Source organism: Bubalus bubalis, chromosome 5 (assembly GCF_019923935.1).
Source record: "Bubalus bubalis isolate 160015118507 breed Murrah chromosome 5, NDDB_SH_1, whole genome shotgun sequence".
Taxonomy (NCBI): Eukaryota; Metazoa; Chordata; class Mammalia; order Artiodactyla; family Bovidae; genus Bubalus; species Bubalus bubalis.
In genome coordinates, this window is record NC_059161.1 from 31,414,881 (window position 1) to 31,433,410 (window position 18,530).

Consider the following 18,530-nt stretch of genomic DNA (forward strand, 5'->3'; position numbering starts at 1 on the left):
GGGCTGCATGTCCCAGAGCCCCAGCCCTGCCAGGCACCAAAGACCTTGATATCGGGGTGCGGCCAACAAAGTGCCTGGGTCCGTCCCCAGCTCTGGTCATGTGTGATGGTCTAGTGGGAGCCCAGCCCTGCCATCTGCGCCCAGGGTGGCGAGCTTCATTCTGGCAGCACTCTGGGCTCCATCTGGGAGCCGTCCGTGGTTCAAGTTCTGAGGTCTCCACCTTCAGAGTAAGTCATGGACCTGAGCATCCAGGAGCCAGGCCATGAGGCACATCCTGGCTGATACAGGCTCCCCTGAGCTGTGACCCCCTGTGCCCAGGGCAGAGCCAGACGGGGAGCTGACAAGGACAAGCCAGGGGCATCCTCCCTGGGGTGGGCGGCCCCCCAGTGCTGTCCCTGAGTGGCAGACCCAGCTCTCAGCCCTACAGAGGACACCCCAGGAGAGTCACCAGGAAAGACTGGGTGTCCCCAGGAAAGACTGGGTGTCCCCAGAGGGACGAGGGGCTGGCACCACCCTGACCCCACAGAGCAGCATTTCAGCCAGGGCCCCAGGGGTGGGGGCGGTAAGTGAGACTCAGACACCGGCCCCACACCCCTCAGAAAGCCCAGGGCAGAGGCAGCCCACAGACCAGGCCCTCGGACGGCCTGTGTTAACACCACCCAGAACCAGTGACCTCCTCTTGACAGTCCATTATAACTCAGGGCCTGCCAGGCTTCCTGACCCCAGAAACCCCTGGGCCAAACCCTGTCCCCTCCCCAAATTCCTCTGTTGACATCCTGACCTCCAGCCCCTCAGAGTGACCTGATTTGGAAATAAGATCTTCTCAGGTGTAATTAGTTACGATGTCATTCTGAAATCAGGTGGCCCATATCCAATAGGACTGGTGTCCTTAGAAAAGGGAGAAATATGGGATTTCTCTAGTGGTCCAGCGGCTGGGAATCCACCTGCCAATGCAAGGGACATGGGTTTGGTTCTTGGTCTAGGATGATCCCACAGGCCTCAAGGCAACCAAGCCCGTGCGCCACAACTCCGGAAGCCTGCACACCCTAGAGCCTGTGCTCCGTAGAGAAGCCCCCACAGTGAGAAGCCCCCACAACGCGAAGCCCATGCTCTGCAACCAGAGAGTAACCCCCACTCTCAGCAACTAGAGAAAGCCCAGGCAGCAGTGAAGACCCAGCGTAGCCAAAAATAAATAAATAGACTTTTTTAGAAAAAGAAAATGGGGAGACACCATGTGAAGGTGAAGCAGAGTGGATGATGTGTCCACAAGTGGAGGAGCCCCAGGGATCACCAGCAAAGCACCAGAGTCCAGGGAAGGGGCTGGGAGGAGGCACTGGCCCCGAGACACCTGCAGCTGGGGCATCTATGAGAGGCTGAGCCAGACCTATCTGTGTGTGCTTGGGAATCTCTGGAGGAGGCACGGGTCAACAGTGGCCTGCCGCAGGGTCAGGGGCACTGACTACAACAGTCCAAGGAGCCCTGGCATGCTGGTAGAGGTCCTTTTGAAGGAGGTTGCCATAGCCACTATTACCCCTACTGTAGTTTGGCCTTGGGCCAAACTACAAGGAGAGAACACAGCCCCATCCATCAGCAGAAAATTGGATTAAAGACTTACTGAGCATGGCCTTGCCCACCAGAACAAGACCCAGTTTTCCCCACAGCCAATCCCTCCCATCAGGAAGGTTCCACAAGCCTCTTATCCTCATCCATCAGAGGGCAGACAGAATGAAAACCACAGTCACAGAAAACTAACCAAACTGATCACATGGACCACAGCTTTGCCTAACTCAATGAAACTATGAGCCATGCTGTGTAGGGCCACCCAAGACGGACGGGTCATGGTGGAGAGTTCTAACAAAACGTAGTCCACTGGAGAAGGGAATGGCAAACCACTTCGGTATTATTGCTTTAGAACCCCATGAACAGCATGAAAAGGCAAAAAGATAGGACATTGAAAGATGAACTCCCCAGGTCGGTAGGTGCCCAATATGCTCCTGGAGAAGAGTGGAGAAATAACTCCAGAAAGAATGAAGAGACAGAGCCAAAGTGAAAACACTCCCAGTTGTGGATATGACTGGTGATGGAAGTAAAGTTGGATGCTGTAAAGAACAATATTGCATAGGAACCTGGCATGTTAGGTCCATGAATCAAGGTAAATTGGAGTGGTCAAGCAGGAGATGCCAAGAGTGAACACCGACATTTTAGGAATCAGTCAACTAAAATGAACCGGAATGGGTGAATTTAATTCAGATGACCATTTTATCTACTACTGTGGGCAAGAATCCCTTAGAAGAAATTAAGTAGCCCTCATAGTCAACAAAAGAGTCCAAAATTTAGTGCTTGGGTGCAATCTCAAAAACAACAGAATGATCTCTGTTCATTTCCAAGGCAAACCATTCAATATCATAGTAATCCAAGTCTGTGCCCCAATCACTAATGCTGAAGAAGCTGAAGTTGAACAGTTCTATGATGACCTACAAGACCTTCTAGAACTAACACCAAGAAAAAGATGTCCTTCATCATAGGGGACTGGAATGCAAAAGTAGGAAGTCAAGAGATACCTGGAGTAATAGGCAAGTTTGGCCTTGGAATACAAAATGAAGCAGGGCAAAGGCTAACAGTTTTGCCAAGAGAATGCCCTGGTCATAGCAAACACCCTCTTCTGACACATGGCATCACCAGATGGTCAAACCAAAATCAGACTGATTATACTCTTTGCAGCCAAAGATGGAGAAGCTCTATACAGTCAGCAAAAACAAGACCAGGAGCTGACTGTGCCTCAGATCATGAACTCCATATTGTCAAATTCAGACTTAAATTGAAGAACATAGAGAAAACGACTATGGCCATTCAAGTATGACCTAAATCAAATCCCTTATGATTATACAGTGGAAGTGACAAATAGATTCAAGGGATTAGGTCTGATAGACAGAGTGCATGAAGAACTATGGACGGAGGTTTGTGACATTGTATAGGAGGCAGTAATCAAAACCATCCCCAAGAAAAAGAAATGCAAAAAGCCAAAATCTGAGGCCTTACAAGTAGCTGAGAAAAGAAGAGAAGCTAAAGGCAAAGGAGAAAAGGAAAGATATATCCATCTGAATGCAGAGTTCCAGAGAATAGCAAGGAGAGATAAGAATGTGTTTTTAAGTGAACAAGGCAAAGAAATAGAGGGAAACAATAGAATGGGAAAGACTAGAGATCTCTTCAAGAAAATTAGAGATACCAAGCTAACATTTCGTGCAAAGACAGGAACAATAAAGGATAGAAACAGTATGCACCTAACAGAAGCAGAAGATATTAAGAAGAGGTGGCAAGAGTACACAGAAGAACTGTACAAAAAAAGATCTTAGTGACCCAGATAACCATGATGGTGTGATCATTCACCTAGAGCCAGACATCCTGGAATGTGAAGTCAAGTGGGCCTTAGGAAGCATTGCTACAAACAAAGCTAGTGGAGGTGATGGAATTCCAGTTGACCTATTTCAAGTCCTAAAAGATGATGCTGTTAAAGTGCTGCACTCAATATGCCAGCAAATTTGGAAAACTCAGCAGTGGCCACGGAACTGTAAAAGGCCAGTTTTCATTCCAATCTCAAAGAAGGGCAATGCCAAAGAATGCTCAAACTACCATATCATTGCACTCATCTCACATGCTAGCAAAGTAATGCTCAAAATCCTTCAAGCTAGGCTTCAACAGTATGTAAACCATGAACTTCCAGATGTACAAGCTAGATTTAGAAAAGGTAGAGGAACCAGAGATCAAATTGCCAACATCCGTTGGATCATAGAAAAAGCTAGAGAATTCTAGGAAAACATACACTTCTGCTTCATTGACTCTGCTGAAGCCTTTGACTGTGCGGATCACAACAAACTGTGAAAAATTTTTCAGGAGTTGAAAATACCAGACCACCTTACCTGCCTCCTGAGAAATCTGTATGCAGGTTAAGAAGCAACAGGTAGAACCAGACATGGAACGATGAACTAGTTCCGAATTGGGAAAGAGGTACGTCATGGCTATATATTGTCACCCTGCTTATTTAACTTATATGGAGAGTACATCATGCGAAATGCCAGGCTGGATGAAGCACAAGCTGGAATCAAGATTGCCAGGAGAAATATCAATAACTTCAGATATGCAGATGACACTACCCTTATGGCAGAGAGCAAAGAGGAATTAAAGAGACTCTTGATTAAGGTGAAAGAGGAGAGTGAAAAGGCTGGCTTAAAACTCAACATTCAAAAAAATGAAGATCATGGCATCTGGTCCCATCACTTAATGGTGAACAGGTGGGGAAACAATGGAAACAGTGACAGATTTTAGTTTCTTGTGCTCCAAAATCACTGTGGATGGTGACTGCAGCCATGAAATTGAAACATGCCTACTCCTTGGAAGAAAAGCAATGACAAACCTAAACGGCGTACTTAAAATCAGAGACATCTCTTTGCTGACAAAGATCTGTCTAGTTGAAACCATGGTTTTTCCAGTAGTCATGTACAGATCTGAGAGTTGGACCATAAAACAGGCTGAGCACCGAAGAACTGATGCTTTTGAACTGTGGTGTTGGAGAAGACTCTTGAGACTCTGTTGGACAGTAAGGAGATCAAAGCAGTCAATCCGAAAGGAAATCAACCATGAATATTCATTGGAAGGACTGTTGCTGAAGCTGAAGCTCCAATAATTTGGCCTCCTAATGCAAAGAGCTGACTCACTGAAAAAGACCCTGATGCTGGGAAAGATTGAAGGCAGGAGAAGGGGACAACAGAGGACAAGATTTTGGATGGCATTACTGATTCAAAGGACATGAGTTTGAGCAGTCTCTGGAAGATGGTGAAAGACAGGGAATCCTGATGTGTTGCAGTCCACAGCGTCACAAAGAATCTGACACAACTGAGCAACCGAACAACAACGAATCTACTGGAGGGGAGAGGGACGATCCCTGCTGTTTGAGCCATAGCCATGTGCTGTGTTAGGCTGGCCCTGGGGACATTCTGCACCCAGGCAGCTGTTTGGAGGCCTGGCTACTCGTTCTAATTTCCTCTCTGTCTGAAGCTGTCTCCAGCCAGACTCCCCTCTCTGTCCTTGCTGTATCCATCCCCCACCCTCAACGAGCGCTGGTGTTTGACGCAGGCCTCCCACCAATGAGCAGATTTCTGTGCAGGGCAAGGCATGGTGCCAGGACAAAGTGCTCATTCATGGTCGCTGCTCCCACAGAGAAGGGCTTGTATATAAACGCACAGAGACTCAGGTTCAGTTAAATGACACTCAGGGCTTTGCGCTGGCCCAAGCTCCCCACCTGTGCTGTCCATCAGCACTCAGGGTGGGGACTGTTCTCACATTCCCCCGGAGGGCGTGGGTTCTGAGATGACAAACCCCACCCAAGAGGACCTGCCAAGACCCATGGAGGGAGGCAGGACCTGGATCTGGGGTCCTCACCACAGGTGGACAGACGTGAACCTGATGCCCAGCATCAAGGGAGACACATTAGGGTCCTGCCTGTCCTGGAGAATAGGTCAGCTGTCAGCAACTGTACACTCTACGGTGGAAAGATGAGAAGTGAAGACGAGGAGGGAGCGGGGGGAGGGGTTGGGGCCCAGGAACTGAACCACCTGGAGCTTCCCAGCCCATCCACTCAGCTCTGTATTTGGAGATGGTGACCACTTGGAGAAGACATCCCTCTTGCCTTAGTGCCCCAAGCAGGACCCTGAGTCTCTCCCAACAGCAGGGGATGGACTCCCATGGGCTGTGTGAGGTCCAGAAGGGGTTAAGTCCGGGGGCTCAGAACTCCAATTCACGAAGCATGTGCCTTGCCCCCCATCCACCTCCACCCATGTGTGGGACACCTGCCCAGGTGGCCTTGGGCCCAGCCCATGTGTGGCCACGGCACCTGGTCATGAACTTGCAGATGAACCGAACAACGCTGTTGTCATTTTCTCAAAGTAATGGGCACCCTCTTCCTCATGGCTCGTTTTCTCTTTTCAATAATGAGGACCAGAATGGGAAAGGCCCCCAGCTGCAAGGACCCCTGGGGATGAGGGGAGGGGTCTGAGCTGCAGGAGAGACAGCCAGTCTCAGAAACACACTCACCCTGGAGGGGTTCCATCGCCAACAACAGCCCAGTCCACACGGCCCAGAGCCCCAGGTCCGAGATACCCCTCTGTGGAGGGCCGCCTAGTCCTCGTGCCCTCGTGGCAGGTGGGGAAGAGCAAGCACTCATCAGGGTGGGGCCACACACCTCCCACACTCTGAACCTCCCCAGGGATACCCCTTGTGCAGGGCCCAAGCCCAGTATCAGCTCCCAGGACCCCTTGCCCTCCAGGCCAGCGTAGCACCCTTCCTGAACCCCTGAGTGTCCCGTGTCTATGCCAGCATGACGGGAGCCTGCTGCCCAGCAGTTCCTGCCCAGCTTCATCCTGGTCGTGGGCAGGTGCCCTTCCATTTTTTAATCACTTGGAACAGCGGCCAAGGACGAAGACGGGCTGCTCAGAACCCCAGCTCTGAGGGTCTAGTGATAGAGAAGGGCAGGCTGCCATCGGAGGAGGCTGGGGGCATCAGGGATGACAGGGGGCCAGAGCCACTGGAACCAAGTTGCTGCCTCAGGACATCTGTGGTCAGCTCCCTCTGTGTCATTTCAGGCCAGAAGTCCAGGACCTAGATGGCACCTCCCAGTGCCCGGGCCTGGCCATCAGGAAGCCAGAGGACGTGGAGGAGGAGGAGGAAGAGGAGCTGGAGGAGGATGATGACAGCCTGGCAGGGAAGTCACAGGACGACACCGCATCCCCCACACCCGAGCCTCAGGGTGCCTACGAGGACGATGAGGATGAGGAGCCACCCACCTCCCTGGCCGTGGGCTTTGACCACACCCGAAGGTGGGCACCTGCCCTCTGTGGGCCCCAAGTGCTTGGGCCCCAGGCAGGGAGACGGGCAAGCACCGAGGGGGTGACCTCACTCCCACACCGTCCACCCTGCCAGTGGGGTTCTCTCCTTCCCAGTAGGTGTTTCCACTGCAAGGACTTCTGTGCACAGGTCAGGGTGAGACCAGGCCCCAAACTCACACACACATGCACACATACCTGCACACACATACACACAATGCACATGTGCATACATGTACACGTGTACACATATGCATGTGTGTGCGTGCGTGCATATGTGCACACATGCATGTGTGAACACCACATGTGCAACTGTGTACACACCCTCACCCGTGTGTGCACATGTTTGTGCACACATACACAGTGTGGGCACACGTGCACATACATGTGTGAACACCACATGTGCAACTGTGTGCACACCCTCGCCCGTGTGGGCACATATATATACATGTACACACATGAATGTGCATGTTTATACACATCTGTGTATACATGTGCATGCGCACACATGCTTCACCCAGTCCAGAAGCAGAGCAAGGCAGGCAAAGGCTGAGAAGGAGCTGATCAGGGACCTGTGGGTGATCTCCAGCCCCGCAGAACCAGGAGTAGTGACGTCTGTCTTCAACAGGCTGTGGGTGGGGGTTGAGCACCAATGATTTTGAAAGCTGGCAGAGGAGAGCCTCTCCTGCTGCGTCCCCACTGCTCACTGCCTACATTCAGCACCGGTAATGCCACCAGCATTCAAGGTCCTCCTGGGGGTGGCTGGCAGATCCTGCGGGCCCTTCAGAGATGGCCCATTAACTCCCACTCTGGGCCCTGAGAGTGGGCCCCCCAGAACAACCCAGATTTCGGGAACCAAGACCTCTGCCCTGCTCCCAGCCTGTGCTCTGTGCCCAGGGACCCGGCGCCCTGCCTGTGCTCGCAATGTGTGTGCACGCACAGACCTCCTCTGTGTCCTCCATCACTTTCCTGTATCTGTGTGGCTTCCGTCCACGTGTCCATGTGTCCGTGTGTCTGTCTCCTGTGCATGTGGCTCGTGGAGACGCTGTGGTGTGCATGCAGGCACAGAGCTGGCCGTGGGGCTTCAGAGAGGCGGCCGAGGCCAGACAGGCTGACAGCAGGCCCCTCTCCGGTCATTGGTGCAGGTGTGTTGAGGAGCCACCAGGCGGTCTCTTAGCTTTGGAGCCGATGCCGACTTTTGGGAAGGGGCTGGATCTCCGCAGAACAGCTGAGGAAACGTTTGAAGTTAAAGATGTGCTTAATTCTACCTTAGATTCTGAGACTTTAAAACAGACCCTGTACAGGCAGGCTAAGAACCAGGTAGGTACCTACCAGAGCCTGCCCCCGACCTTCCCCAGGCTGGATGGCAGGCCCCAGCTGTGCATCCCCGACCAGGGACCACCTCCCTTCTCTCTGTGGCCGTCCCATGTCTGCATGGGGGACACCCGGGACTCCAGCCCTCCCATGCCCATTGCTTTGGCTAGAGAGACCCCCAAATGATTCCCTTTCCATGAAAACAAGGGTGGGGAGAGGTTGAGGGCAGATGAACGAGAGCCAGACCCTCACAAGGGCGCTCCCCCAGTCCCACAGTGCTCCTGGACATGAGGGTCCTGGCCCTCATATACCGGGAGGGTGGTATCCACTGGCAGTGCCCTCGTGGCTGCACTGGCCTTCCTCTGCCTCTGCCCAAGCAGGAGTGATGGTAGCCCAGGGTCCTCTCGAGGGACGCTCCCCCGTCGGGCTCACGGGCTCCAAGCTGCAACTATGGCAAGCCAGCAGGGCACAGGCTGGCCGGCATGACTCACCCTCAGCCTAGGGGCTGCAGGACCCTGGTTATTTTCAGCTTGGGGGACTTGGGGTTCCACTCAGCTCTCCGCAGCTCACCCAAGTCTGAGCAAAAACCGTCTGCGTGTCTGTCTTCGTCTCTTTACTAATCCTGTCCAGAGTGTGAAATTGGGTGGACACACCTCACCCCACCTGCTCTGAGCAGCCCTGGGTCCCATCCACTTGTGCTCTGGGGGCCAAGCTGGGCTCTGGGCCAGAGGCACGTCTGCTCTCAGCTCAGAAATGCTGCACGCCACGCCCCTGAAATGGCTCTGTGCCACCGCCACAGTCATCCACACCGGACAGGGCCCACCAGGCAGGGCCTGCGCCTCCTCGATGGGGTCTCAGCAGTAACCACCAGCACCCTGGTCCCCCTGAAAAGCATGCTTGCCTGTGAATCCATGCTGATCACCAGGGATGTAGGGGCACCTGCAAGGGCGGATGTGCCCCAAAGAGGCTGAGGGTTTTAGTGGCCGTCTGCAAAGATGCCTCCTCTGCAGGCCAGCCCCCAACACCTTTGCCCCCACCTCACCTCTGGGTCTGAGGTCAGTGGGAGGGGGTGGGAGGCCAGGAGGGCATGGGCTGGCCTGGGGTCTACAGGACCCACCCCACACCACTCACCTGCACTCCTGTGTGTGCCCTCCCCTCCATCCAGGCGTATGCAATGATGCTGTCCCTTTCCGAGGACACTCCTCTCCACACCTCTTCCCAGGGCCCTCTGGACGCTTGGCTGAACATCGCAGGAGCCACGCCAGAGTCTGGAGCCTTTAACCCCATCAACCACCTCTGACCGGCCTGAGAGGGGCTGGGGTCAGAGTCCAAGTGAGGCCACCAGGGCCCCCGACTTCCCAACAGAAATCTCCATGGCAGAAGACGGAGGCAAGGGCCTTGGGAGCCTGTGCGGCCTGGGGCCAAGGAGACCCCTGCTTGTCACCTGTATCTGACCACTCCTCCGCGTCTGTTCCCCTCTCCATGGTCCAACTCTGACTTTTGCAATGAAAACTCAGAACCCGGCATCCTTGGAGCCATCATAGGGTTTCACTGGCTCCAAGCATCAGTCTTGAGAACGGCCTTCAGTTGGTACAGCTCACTCTATCTGGGCACAGCACTGGGGGCTGCCTCACAGAGTCAACCCCATGGGCAAGGACGGGGTTTGAACCCCACACCGAGGCTGGTGGGCCTCTCCCGGGCGCCGTGTGGCATCTTGGGAGAGAAAGGACATCTGGGCGTGCTCTAAGGAGGGAATCGCCCTGACAATTTTTATAAAGAAAATGACAAGAATGATCCTTTTGGTAATCTTATTGACGACAGAGTCTATTTAAGCATGTGGTTTTAAAAATAGACAGTATTTTTTAAAAAAAAAATCACAAAGTGACTTGCAAATTGTTTTTTAAAAGTAATTTTGCATTGCTTTGAAATCTCAGCTTCTTTGCAAACCCAAACCTGCCTGGGACCCAGCCCTGCGTTTGGGGGTGTTCTTTATACTGTAGATAATGGAGAGATTTTCTATCCCTGACTGTGTTTGTAAAGCCAAGGTGATTCTGGGCACCCCGCCCCCAGAACCGAGGGGCGGAGCCCACTCCCGGGAGCAGTTTGAGACTGTGCCTGGAACCAGATACGATGTCCTGGGCTGGCCCAAGGCTGGGACTCAGAGATGTGCCTGTCATTGTGTGACATGGGATTTGTGCCCACATCCCCCACCCAGAGGGAGGTCGGAGCAGGGACTTGGTCCCCAGCGCAGAAGTGGCCAAGCCCCTCCGCCCACCCCCGCACCATTCTGCAGAAGGCGGGGCCCGCCATCATCTTGGGATCTCCAGCACCCACCCACCCCACCCCCTGTGGATGGACAAGGGGAAGGGAGTGGGCACCCCCCCATAGGGGCTGCCGTGGGGTGCACTCCAAGGCTCCTCTGCTCCAGGCTGCCAAGCTCCATGCTCACCTGAGACCCCAGGACACAACTGCCACTTCGCTCTTTGTGTGGGTTCCTGGCGGGCGGGACCCGGCTCCAGAAGGACGGGAGTCCAGGTGCGACCTCCACAAAGAGCTAAGACAGCACAGCCCTGAGGGGATGGACGGCACCTCCCAGAACCAGGCTGCTCTCCACTCGATGGGCTTTAAATTATTCCCATAGGGGCCAATTTCAAATAATTGTTGTTGTTTTTTTTTCCCTGATGGAATTGACCTTAATCTGTATATAACTTGTAATTTTTTCTAATTCATTTCTTTTCTTATTTTATTTCTTCCTTAACAGTATTTTTGGCATTAGACATTCTTATTGTGAAGAAATAATGTTAATATAAGTATCTAGTGAAGGACCAAAACCGTGTAATAAGGTTGTGTGTTGTGTGATCAATAACCAGGGAGTGGGGCGATTTTTAATGTGCCAAATACCCCACATCCCCCACCCCCCAACGAATCCTGCTGCCCGTTTTCCAGACAATCATGTGTTTTTGTTAAATTTGAGTTTCAGTTGCATTTAAGACAAGTGCTCTATTTATTTCTTTTATTGTTTGGAAGAAAAACGAAGACTAGCATCCCAAGAAGAAGAGGAAAAAAACCCGCCCAAGTTGCCCTAAGAAATGTGTGAAAATACAAATGGTCATGGAGTGGCCAACCGTCCAGCCGCTCCAGGCCAAGACAATCGTCCGCCTGGGCACTGGGGGTTCGGCTTCACAGTGGGGACCTGTGGATGGGGATCCCCAAGGGCGCACAGACGTGCAGATCCTAGTGAAAGGATTTGGCCTTTCCCGGATCCGGTCAAGGTACCACTCAGAGCGCCTTCCACGTGGGAACAGGCTGGAACGTGGCCCCCAGGGCGGTCAGAGAAGCTGCTGGCAGAGGAGCCGCCTGCAGCCGCACCCACAAGGATTTACAGACACGGCTGCTCACACCACCTCAGAAGCTTCCTTCACCCCACCCCCGCAGTGGACCCTCCTGGTGTGTCGCAATTTCCAACTCTCCCTCGGTTGCGATGGGACCCCTTTGAAAAGTCAACCTCAGATACCACCTCCCCATTTCTGTAAACCCAAATTATATGATTTCTTCTGCTAAAAAATAAGGTGTGTGCTTTTTTTTGCGATTTGACTCTCTCTGTCCAAAGCAGGATGTTTGGGCAGGTGGAGGCCTGAGTGTCTGTTCCCTGCAGCCCAGCCCTTCCGTTCACCTCTGGTCTCTCTGTGACGGTCACAGTTGGGTTTCTGTAGCTGATCTTAAACTCTGACTCTTTCCTTCCCCATCCCCAAGAACCCTGACTGCACATTTTAAGTCCTGTTTTTTGTCCCCCTTGAAAACAGAGTAAGCCCAGTTTCTCCTCCAGCCTGAGCATTTGGCAGATTCAGTGGCAGGGAGGGTTCTGTCCTTGGACCCTCAGATAAAAAGATCACTTATTTCCTACGCCTGGTGGGTCCATGAAGCCTGGCCTCAAAGTTGAGCATTGTCCCAACCACAGTCAGCTGCCCCTCCCCAGGTCTTCTCTGCCCCCAAGGCTCCAGCACCAGCCACCTGCTCAGACCCAGGGGGATGCCCTGGAGGGTCTGGGAGCTCGGGCTGGAGAATTCCAAGAGCCCAGCTTCATGGCATGGATGCAGCTGGTGGCTGGCTGGCCAACCAATGCATCTGTGGGTTGGTGGCCAGAGTCAGGGCTGTAAACTAGGAACCCCACTGGGCTAGCGTGCTGGGGCCAGGGCCCTTCACTCCAGCCTCGTCCGCTTCCCTCTTTGGACTGCTGACTCTCACCCCCAAGTGGAAATTTGGAAGGAGGTCTCCTCACCCTTCCCTCTTCTGCCTGTCAGACCCCAACCCCCACCTTGGGCCCAACTCTTTCATTCCCAGGACAAGCGGGTAGGACCCCAGGACTGCTGACCCTTTGGCCAGCCAGCCCTTCATAAGGGAAACCCAGAAGCCTCTGGTTGGAACCCAGAGACATGCATTTCTGCATCCCACCTGGAACCCTGGGGTGGGGATAAGTGACTGGGGTGGGCCTGAGAGACTGCCCAGCCTTAGTGGCCTTCCCATACGATGCCAAGAGTATGGCCAGTCCACCCAGACACTGACTGGCCCTGGAAACCCTGAGGGCCCTTGTCCTTCTGCGTCCTGGCTGCTTCCTCAGTGAACATTCGCAAAGCACTTGCCTGAATACACATCCCTTGTGTTAGCCCTGAAGCCTCAAAGCACTGGATTGTGGCGCCCCGGGCCCCAGCCCCGCCCCCCCCCACTACTGCCCAAGTGACTGAAATCTACTGAGCTTACTCACCGTGCTGTCCTGGGAGGGGCAGGGGCAGCACCCCAGGAGAGCACCCCGCACTGCTGCCTGGGGCGGTGGCGGGGAACGGACGGGGAGCCGGGCACCTCGCTCCCCTCCCGGCTGGGGACGCGGGGACATAGCTGCTCCTGGTCGGTGGAGGTCAGCCGGGTCTCAAAAGCCATGAATGTCTCTGTAGCGATAAGTGATACTGTGACTAAGACGTCCTCACGAGATGCCAAGGAGCGTCCCTCTCCTCCTGCCATTCCAGTGTTTACGTCTTCCTTCTTTTCTGTCACGGATTCGTATTACCACTTGTGGGGGGAAAAAAGTAAGAGAAGATAGAATGAAAAGGCAGCTTATGTTTCCAGATGTGCAATTCACTCATGAACAAAGTTATCCTGAAGGCTCCTTCCCGCGCACCTCTCTTCCTCGTTCTCCAAACGAGGGAAGCTGAGCCCCACGTCCACACGGGACTGAGGGCATCCATACGCGTACACACTGGTGACACCCCAAACCCGTGCGTCCACGTCATCCTTCGCCAGCGTTCCATTACGATCCGGTTTTTTTTTTCTTTTCTTTTTTTTTCTTTTAGAGCTGTATAGTGTTGAAAAGAAGTCAAGTGTAAATGTCTGGTTTTTCTCCATAATGTTTTTTTTAAAAAAACCATTGAGAAGGAGGCTGGTGTATGTCCCACGTCCCCCGATTGTAAATTTGCTTCCGTTCTAAGTAAACTGCATGGCTCGTATGTAGTCATTATCGTGTCTGTTCGTGAAATTTTTACGAAAAGGAAAATCCCATAGATGCACTTATTAAATATGTGATTAGAGTCTGCGTCCTCGAGACTAGGAGTCCTGAACTGCCCACATGGAAGACGCAGTTCTTAACATGGAAATCGCTGTGGGAGAAGGAAAGGAAAAGACACCAAGTGTAGGAATCATTCAGAGAGTAACTCTGCAGATTTCATTTTGATGATGCTCGTGATAAAGACAAATGTACGTGTGTAGAGAAATGTCTTTAAGATGAAGCCTAGGAGAAGCTGATTTTGAGGTTGATGCTGTAGACTAGGACTGTATACCAAATGTAATCTTTCCAATGCTACAATGAATTTATACATGAGATTGATATGCAATAAATCTGTGTGCTTTTCTAAGCCTCTGTGCCTGCCTGCTTCACTCAGGGAGAACAGAGGCCTTGGAGGGCTGGGGAGGGATGGTGAGAACAGACTCAAGAGTCAGGGAGTGGCTAGTGGGGAGGCTCACCAGCCCTGATGGAGAGCCCCTCGTGCCATCCTCCTGTACCACCCCCAGGGCAGGTCCCCTTGCTGTTCCTGTTTTCCAGAAAAGAACAAGTTCAGAGAGGGCACCAACTACCCAGGACAGCCTTGCAGTGAGAGTGCTGGTCTCCTGCTGTGCCCTCCTCCAAGTGTGCCCACCTCAGGACAAGGTGACCTTTAGGTATGGCCCCCAGGTGTACCCTGCTCCAGGTGTGGCAGCCTCCAGGTGTTTCTACTCTTGATCATAGTGGCCTTCAGGTGTGTCCATCTCCAGGTGAGCCTACCTCTAGGCATGGCACCCTACTGGTGTGCCCACCTCCAAATGCAACTGCCCCCAGGTATTCTTACCCCAACATGTCCCTGCCCCCAGCGCCCATGCCCATGAACTCTCACCAGGGCCTCTTGATGGAGGAGAAGCCCATCCTATAAGGCCAGCCCCAAATCTGCCCCCCTCTGAGAGTAGACCTCCCCCCAGCCAGCCCTCCACTTCAGCTGTGTCTGCCCCACACACTGCTTCCAGCCAGGGCCTTAGCCTGACCCACCAGCAATGGCCAGATGGATCAAGGCAGGAGCAAAGGCCAGGGCTGCAGGAGGAGCAAACACAGCCCCGCAGGGCACCCCTCCTTCTGTGTACCCAGGCATTCCTTCTTGGGGCCCATTTGTCAGGTTGCACAAAGAAATGAAGAACAGATGATGAATAGGTGAATGGATGGATAGATGGATGATGAATGGATGATGGATGGGTGGATGGATAGTAGATGGACAGATGGATGGGTGGATGGATGGATAGATGGTGGATAAATGTATGGAAAGATGTGTGGATGGATGGATGAATAAATGTGTGGGTGGATGGATGATGGATAGGTGGGTGGATCCCCTATGAATGGATGGATGGAACGATGGATGAATGATGGGTGGGTGGGTGGATGGATAGCTGGGTAGATAGATGATGGATGGGTAGTTTGCTGTAAGAACCCTCACTCAACATGGATCTTGAGACCTCCAGTGCCTCTGAAGGGGGCTGAACCTGCTCTGAGAGAGGTAACAGAAGGGGGCAAGGCCTGGGTTCCTCTAAATGGCAGCATCTCATAGCCACCAGAGGGAAAAAACTGCAGTTGACCTTGGAACAATATCCCTGGGCCCAAATCTGGGTACTGAGTCTCTTCACTTTCTTCACACCTTCAAGTATGTGTGTCTCCAGGGTAGCACTGGTTGGGGGAAGCAGTTAAACATTTTAAGGTGATTTCTTCCCTGGTGTGACTGTCATCCTGTGATCTGAATCCTGTGGTCAGATATGGGCTTTGCCCTGGAGTTCCAAGCACAGGGATGGCTTGAGAAATAAATTTCCATTCTCAGAGGACAAATGATGCAAATCACAGAACTGGTGAATGGCCACACTTCCAAAAGCCATTCACCAAGATGAAGTGACAGTCTCTAGCCCACCCCGTTATGCCCTCCCAAGCTCCCCAGGCAGGCTGCCATCAGGGGCCAGAGCTCCCATCTTTGTTCAGCCCAGCAGTCTTTCTCTATGCCCTCCACCCCCGAAGAGAGAGGAGTATCCCGGGACAGGAGCCTGTCTGATAAGAGCCCTATTGTCAGGGGACCTCAGAGGGAAAGAGCAGAGGCACAGAGAACAGGCTGGCAAGCCAACACTGTCTCCCTGAAGCCCAGCTCCTGGCAGGGAAGATCGAGGAAAAAAGCTCCATTTTGGAAACAAGGGGGGTGAAAATCAACAGGAGAAAAATGTGTCAATGAGAAATCTGTTTTCTGGGAAAAGAGATGCTTTTGAATTCCCCTTCAGATTCATTTTGGGCCAAGTAAGCCTGTTGGTTATTTGCAGAGAAGCTATTTTGAGAATCATTAACTTCATTTCTCGGGGCAACAAAAGTCTTCCCCAAAATCAAAAAGTATCTTATTTTGGGGTAAAATGGCTAGACACAGGCTGGCTTTTGTGGGAACAGATGGATGAGCAAGAGGGGCCCAGGATAACAAGATGCTCAGAGCAGGGTTCTGGGGTGGGAGGTGGCTGCCGGCCACAGCCTGCGCTGTGGTCCTCACGAAGGGAAGAGCGCTGTGCACAGCACTGCCAGGCCACATCCTCCCCAAAACTTACACCCAGCTCAGGAAAGGGAGGTGGAGTTTGCTCCAGAGCTTTAGGACAGAGAGGACAGAATTCCATGGTTATAAGACAGGGAGGCCTGAGCACCAGTTGAGGCCCAACAGAGAGGCTGTGAGTGCAAGTGAAGGTCACTCAGTCATGTTCAACTCTGCAATCCCATGAACTATAGCCCGCCAGGCTCCTCTGTCCACAGAATTCTCCAGGCAAGAATATTGGAGTGGGTAGCCATTCCTTTCTCCAGGGGATCTGCCCAAACCAGGGATCAAACCCAGGTTTCCCACATTGCAGGCAGATTCTTTACCATCTGAGCCACCAGGGAAGCCCAACAGAGAGTCTGGGGAACCAAAAGCCCAAGGGAGGTAGTTGGCTCTTTCTCCTAGGATCCAGTTAAAACCCAGGATTCATGACCCACCAGGCCTTGGAGCTCTGGATGACTTATGTGGTCCTGTCTTCAAGTTCACTGATCTTTCCTTCTGTAGTGTCTAATCTGTTAACTCCATCCAGTATGTTTTTAAATGTTCGTATCTTATATATCTTTTTCATCTTCAGAATTTTCATTTGATTCCACATTCTTTTTCTTTTGATCATATTCATTATACATTATACTTTCTCTTTTATGTTCAAGGCTTCCCTTATATCCTTGGAATAGTTATCATGTGTGTTAAGTCACTTCAGTCATGTCCAGCTCTTTGCGACCCTATGAACTATAGCCCACCAGGCTCCTCTGTCCATGGGATTCTCCAGGAAAGAATACTGGAGTTGCCATTTCCTTCTCCAGAGGATCTTCCCAATCTAGGCATCGAACCCACATTTCTTACATATCCTGCATTGGCAGATGGGTTCTTTACCACTAGCGCCACCCTTCATGAAGCAAAGCGAAGCGAAAGTCGCTCAGTCGTGTCCGACTCTTTGCAACCCCATGGACTGTTGTCCAGGGAATTCTCCAGGCCAGAATACTGGAGTGCGTAGTGTTTCCCTTCTCCAGGGGACCTTCCCAACCTAGGAATTGAACCCAGATCGCACTCATCGCAGGCAGATTCTTTACCAGCAGAACCACAAGGGAAGCTCTGCTGGTTGCATCATCTATGTGGTTTCTGGGTCTCTTTCTATTGGTTGCTTTTTCTCACACTTATAGGTCACGTGCCTATTAATGTTTCACTGGGTGCTGGAGGCGGTAAATGCAAAATGGTTGAGACCTCAGAGTTCGTTGACCTTCTTTTAAGAAATTTTCGGGCTGACAAGCAGTTAACTGACTTGGAGGCCAGCCTGGTCTTTGCTTGTTTCAAAAATGTAGAGCAGCCTCTGCTCCTTCCACCTAAGGTGTAAGCTTACCTTCACCTAATACGTGGCCTTTTTTGATCTCCAGCCAATGTCCTGGGGTCCATGAGGCCTCTTGGTCCTGGTGATTGGCTATCAAGTGTTTCCGAGCTTGTGTGGATGCTGGGAGCTGTTCTCTGCTCGGCTCCCAGGATCTCATTCTGCACACAGAGCAGAGCATTTGACCAGACTCAGGCTGACCCCGGGGGCTTCTCCAGATCCTTTTCTGCACTGGTGCCTTCCCTCTGAGGCTCTGCCTGCAAGTCCCAGTCCCCTCAGCCTCCCTGACCCCATCTCTGCCTGCCTCGACTAGCTCAGTGAAGCCTCTGTGTTCTGCTTTGTCCTGCCTCTCAGAAGAAAGTTGGGCAGGTGTGGGGCTCACCTCACTGGGTCCTCCCCCAACCCCCACTGTTCTCTGCCACATGTTGTATGCTCAGTCGCTTCAGTTGCGTCCAGCTCTTTGCAACCCTACGGACTGTAGCATGCCAGGCTCCTCTGTCCATGGGATTCTCCAGGAAAGAGTACTGGAGTGGGTTCCCATGCCCTCCTCCAGGGGATCTTCCCCACCCAGAGACTGAACCAGTGACTCCTGTGTCTCCTGCAGTGGCAGACAGATTCTTTACCACTAAGCCCTGCTACCTGTTGTTGACGACTACGACAGTTGCTTCTTATTTTTGCCCAGTTTTCTATTGATTACAGTGGGAGCTGCATCATCACAGCTGGAATGTCTGTAATGCTTTGAATTCTCAATTGGAGCAGATAAGTGCATTTTTAAAATGCCTTACCTCTTTGGAAACCTTAAATAGTCCCTAATTATGAGAGGGGGCCTGGGCATTGCACTCAGATAAGCCTGAGCTCTCCTCTTGGCCAGGTCACTCA

At 52.4% G+C, this 18,530-nt stretch overlaps 1 protein-coding gene across 4 annotated transcripts in view; it reads left to right on the forward strand.

Moving 5' to 3' along the window:
- The window catches only part of PRDM16 (PR/SET domain 16), a 338,507-nt gene extending 325,616 nt beyond the window's left edge, over positions 1–12,891 (forward strand). For 3 of the 4 annotated variants that reach the window (XM_045165710.1, XM_045165711.1, XM_045165713.1), the window contains 3 exons: positions 6,636–6,869; positions 8,021–8,195; positions 9,355–12,891. In XM_045165710.1, the coding sequence (XP_045021645.1) occupies positions 6,636–6,869; positions 8,021–8,195; positions 9,355–9,489 (544 nt within the window). In that variant the 3' untranslated portion in view covers positions 9,490–12,891. The remainder of the gene's footprint in view (positions 1–6,635; positions 6,870–8,020; positions 8,196–9,354) is intronic. The other variant, XM_045165712.1, reaches the window with a different exon arrangement.
- Positions 12,892–18,530: the final 5,639 nt, after the last annotated feature.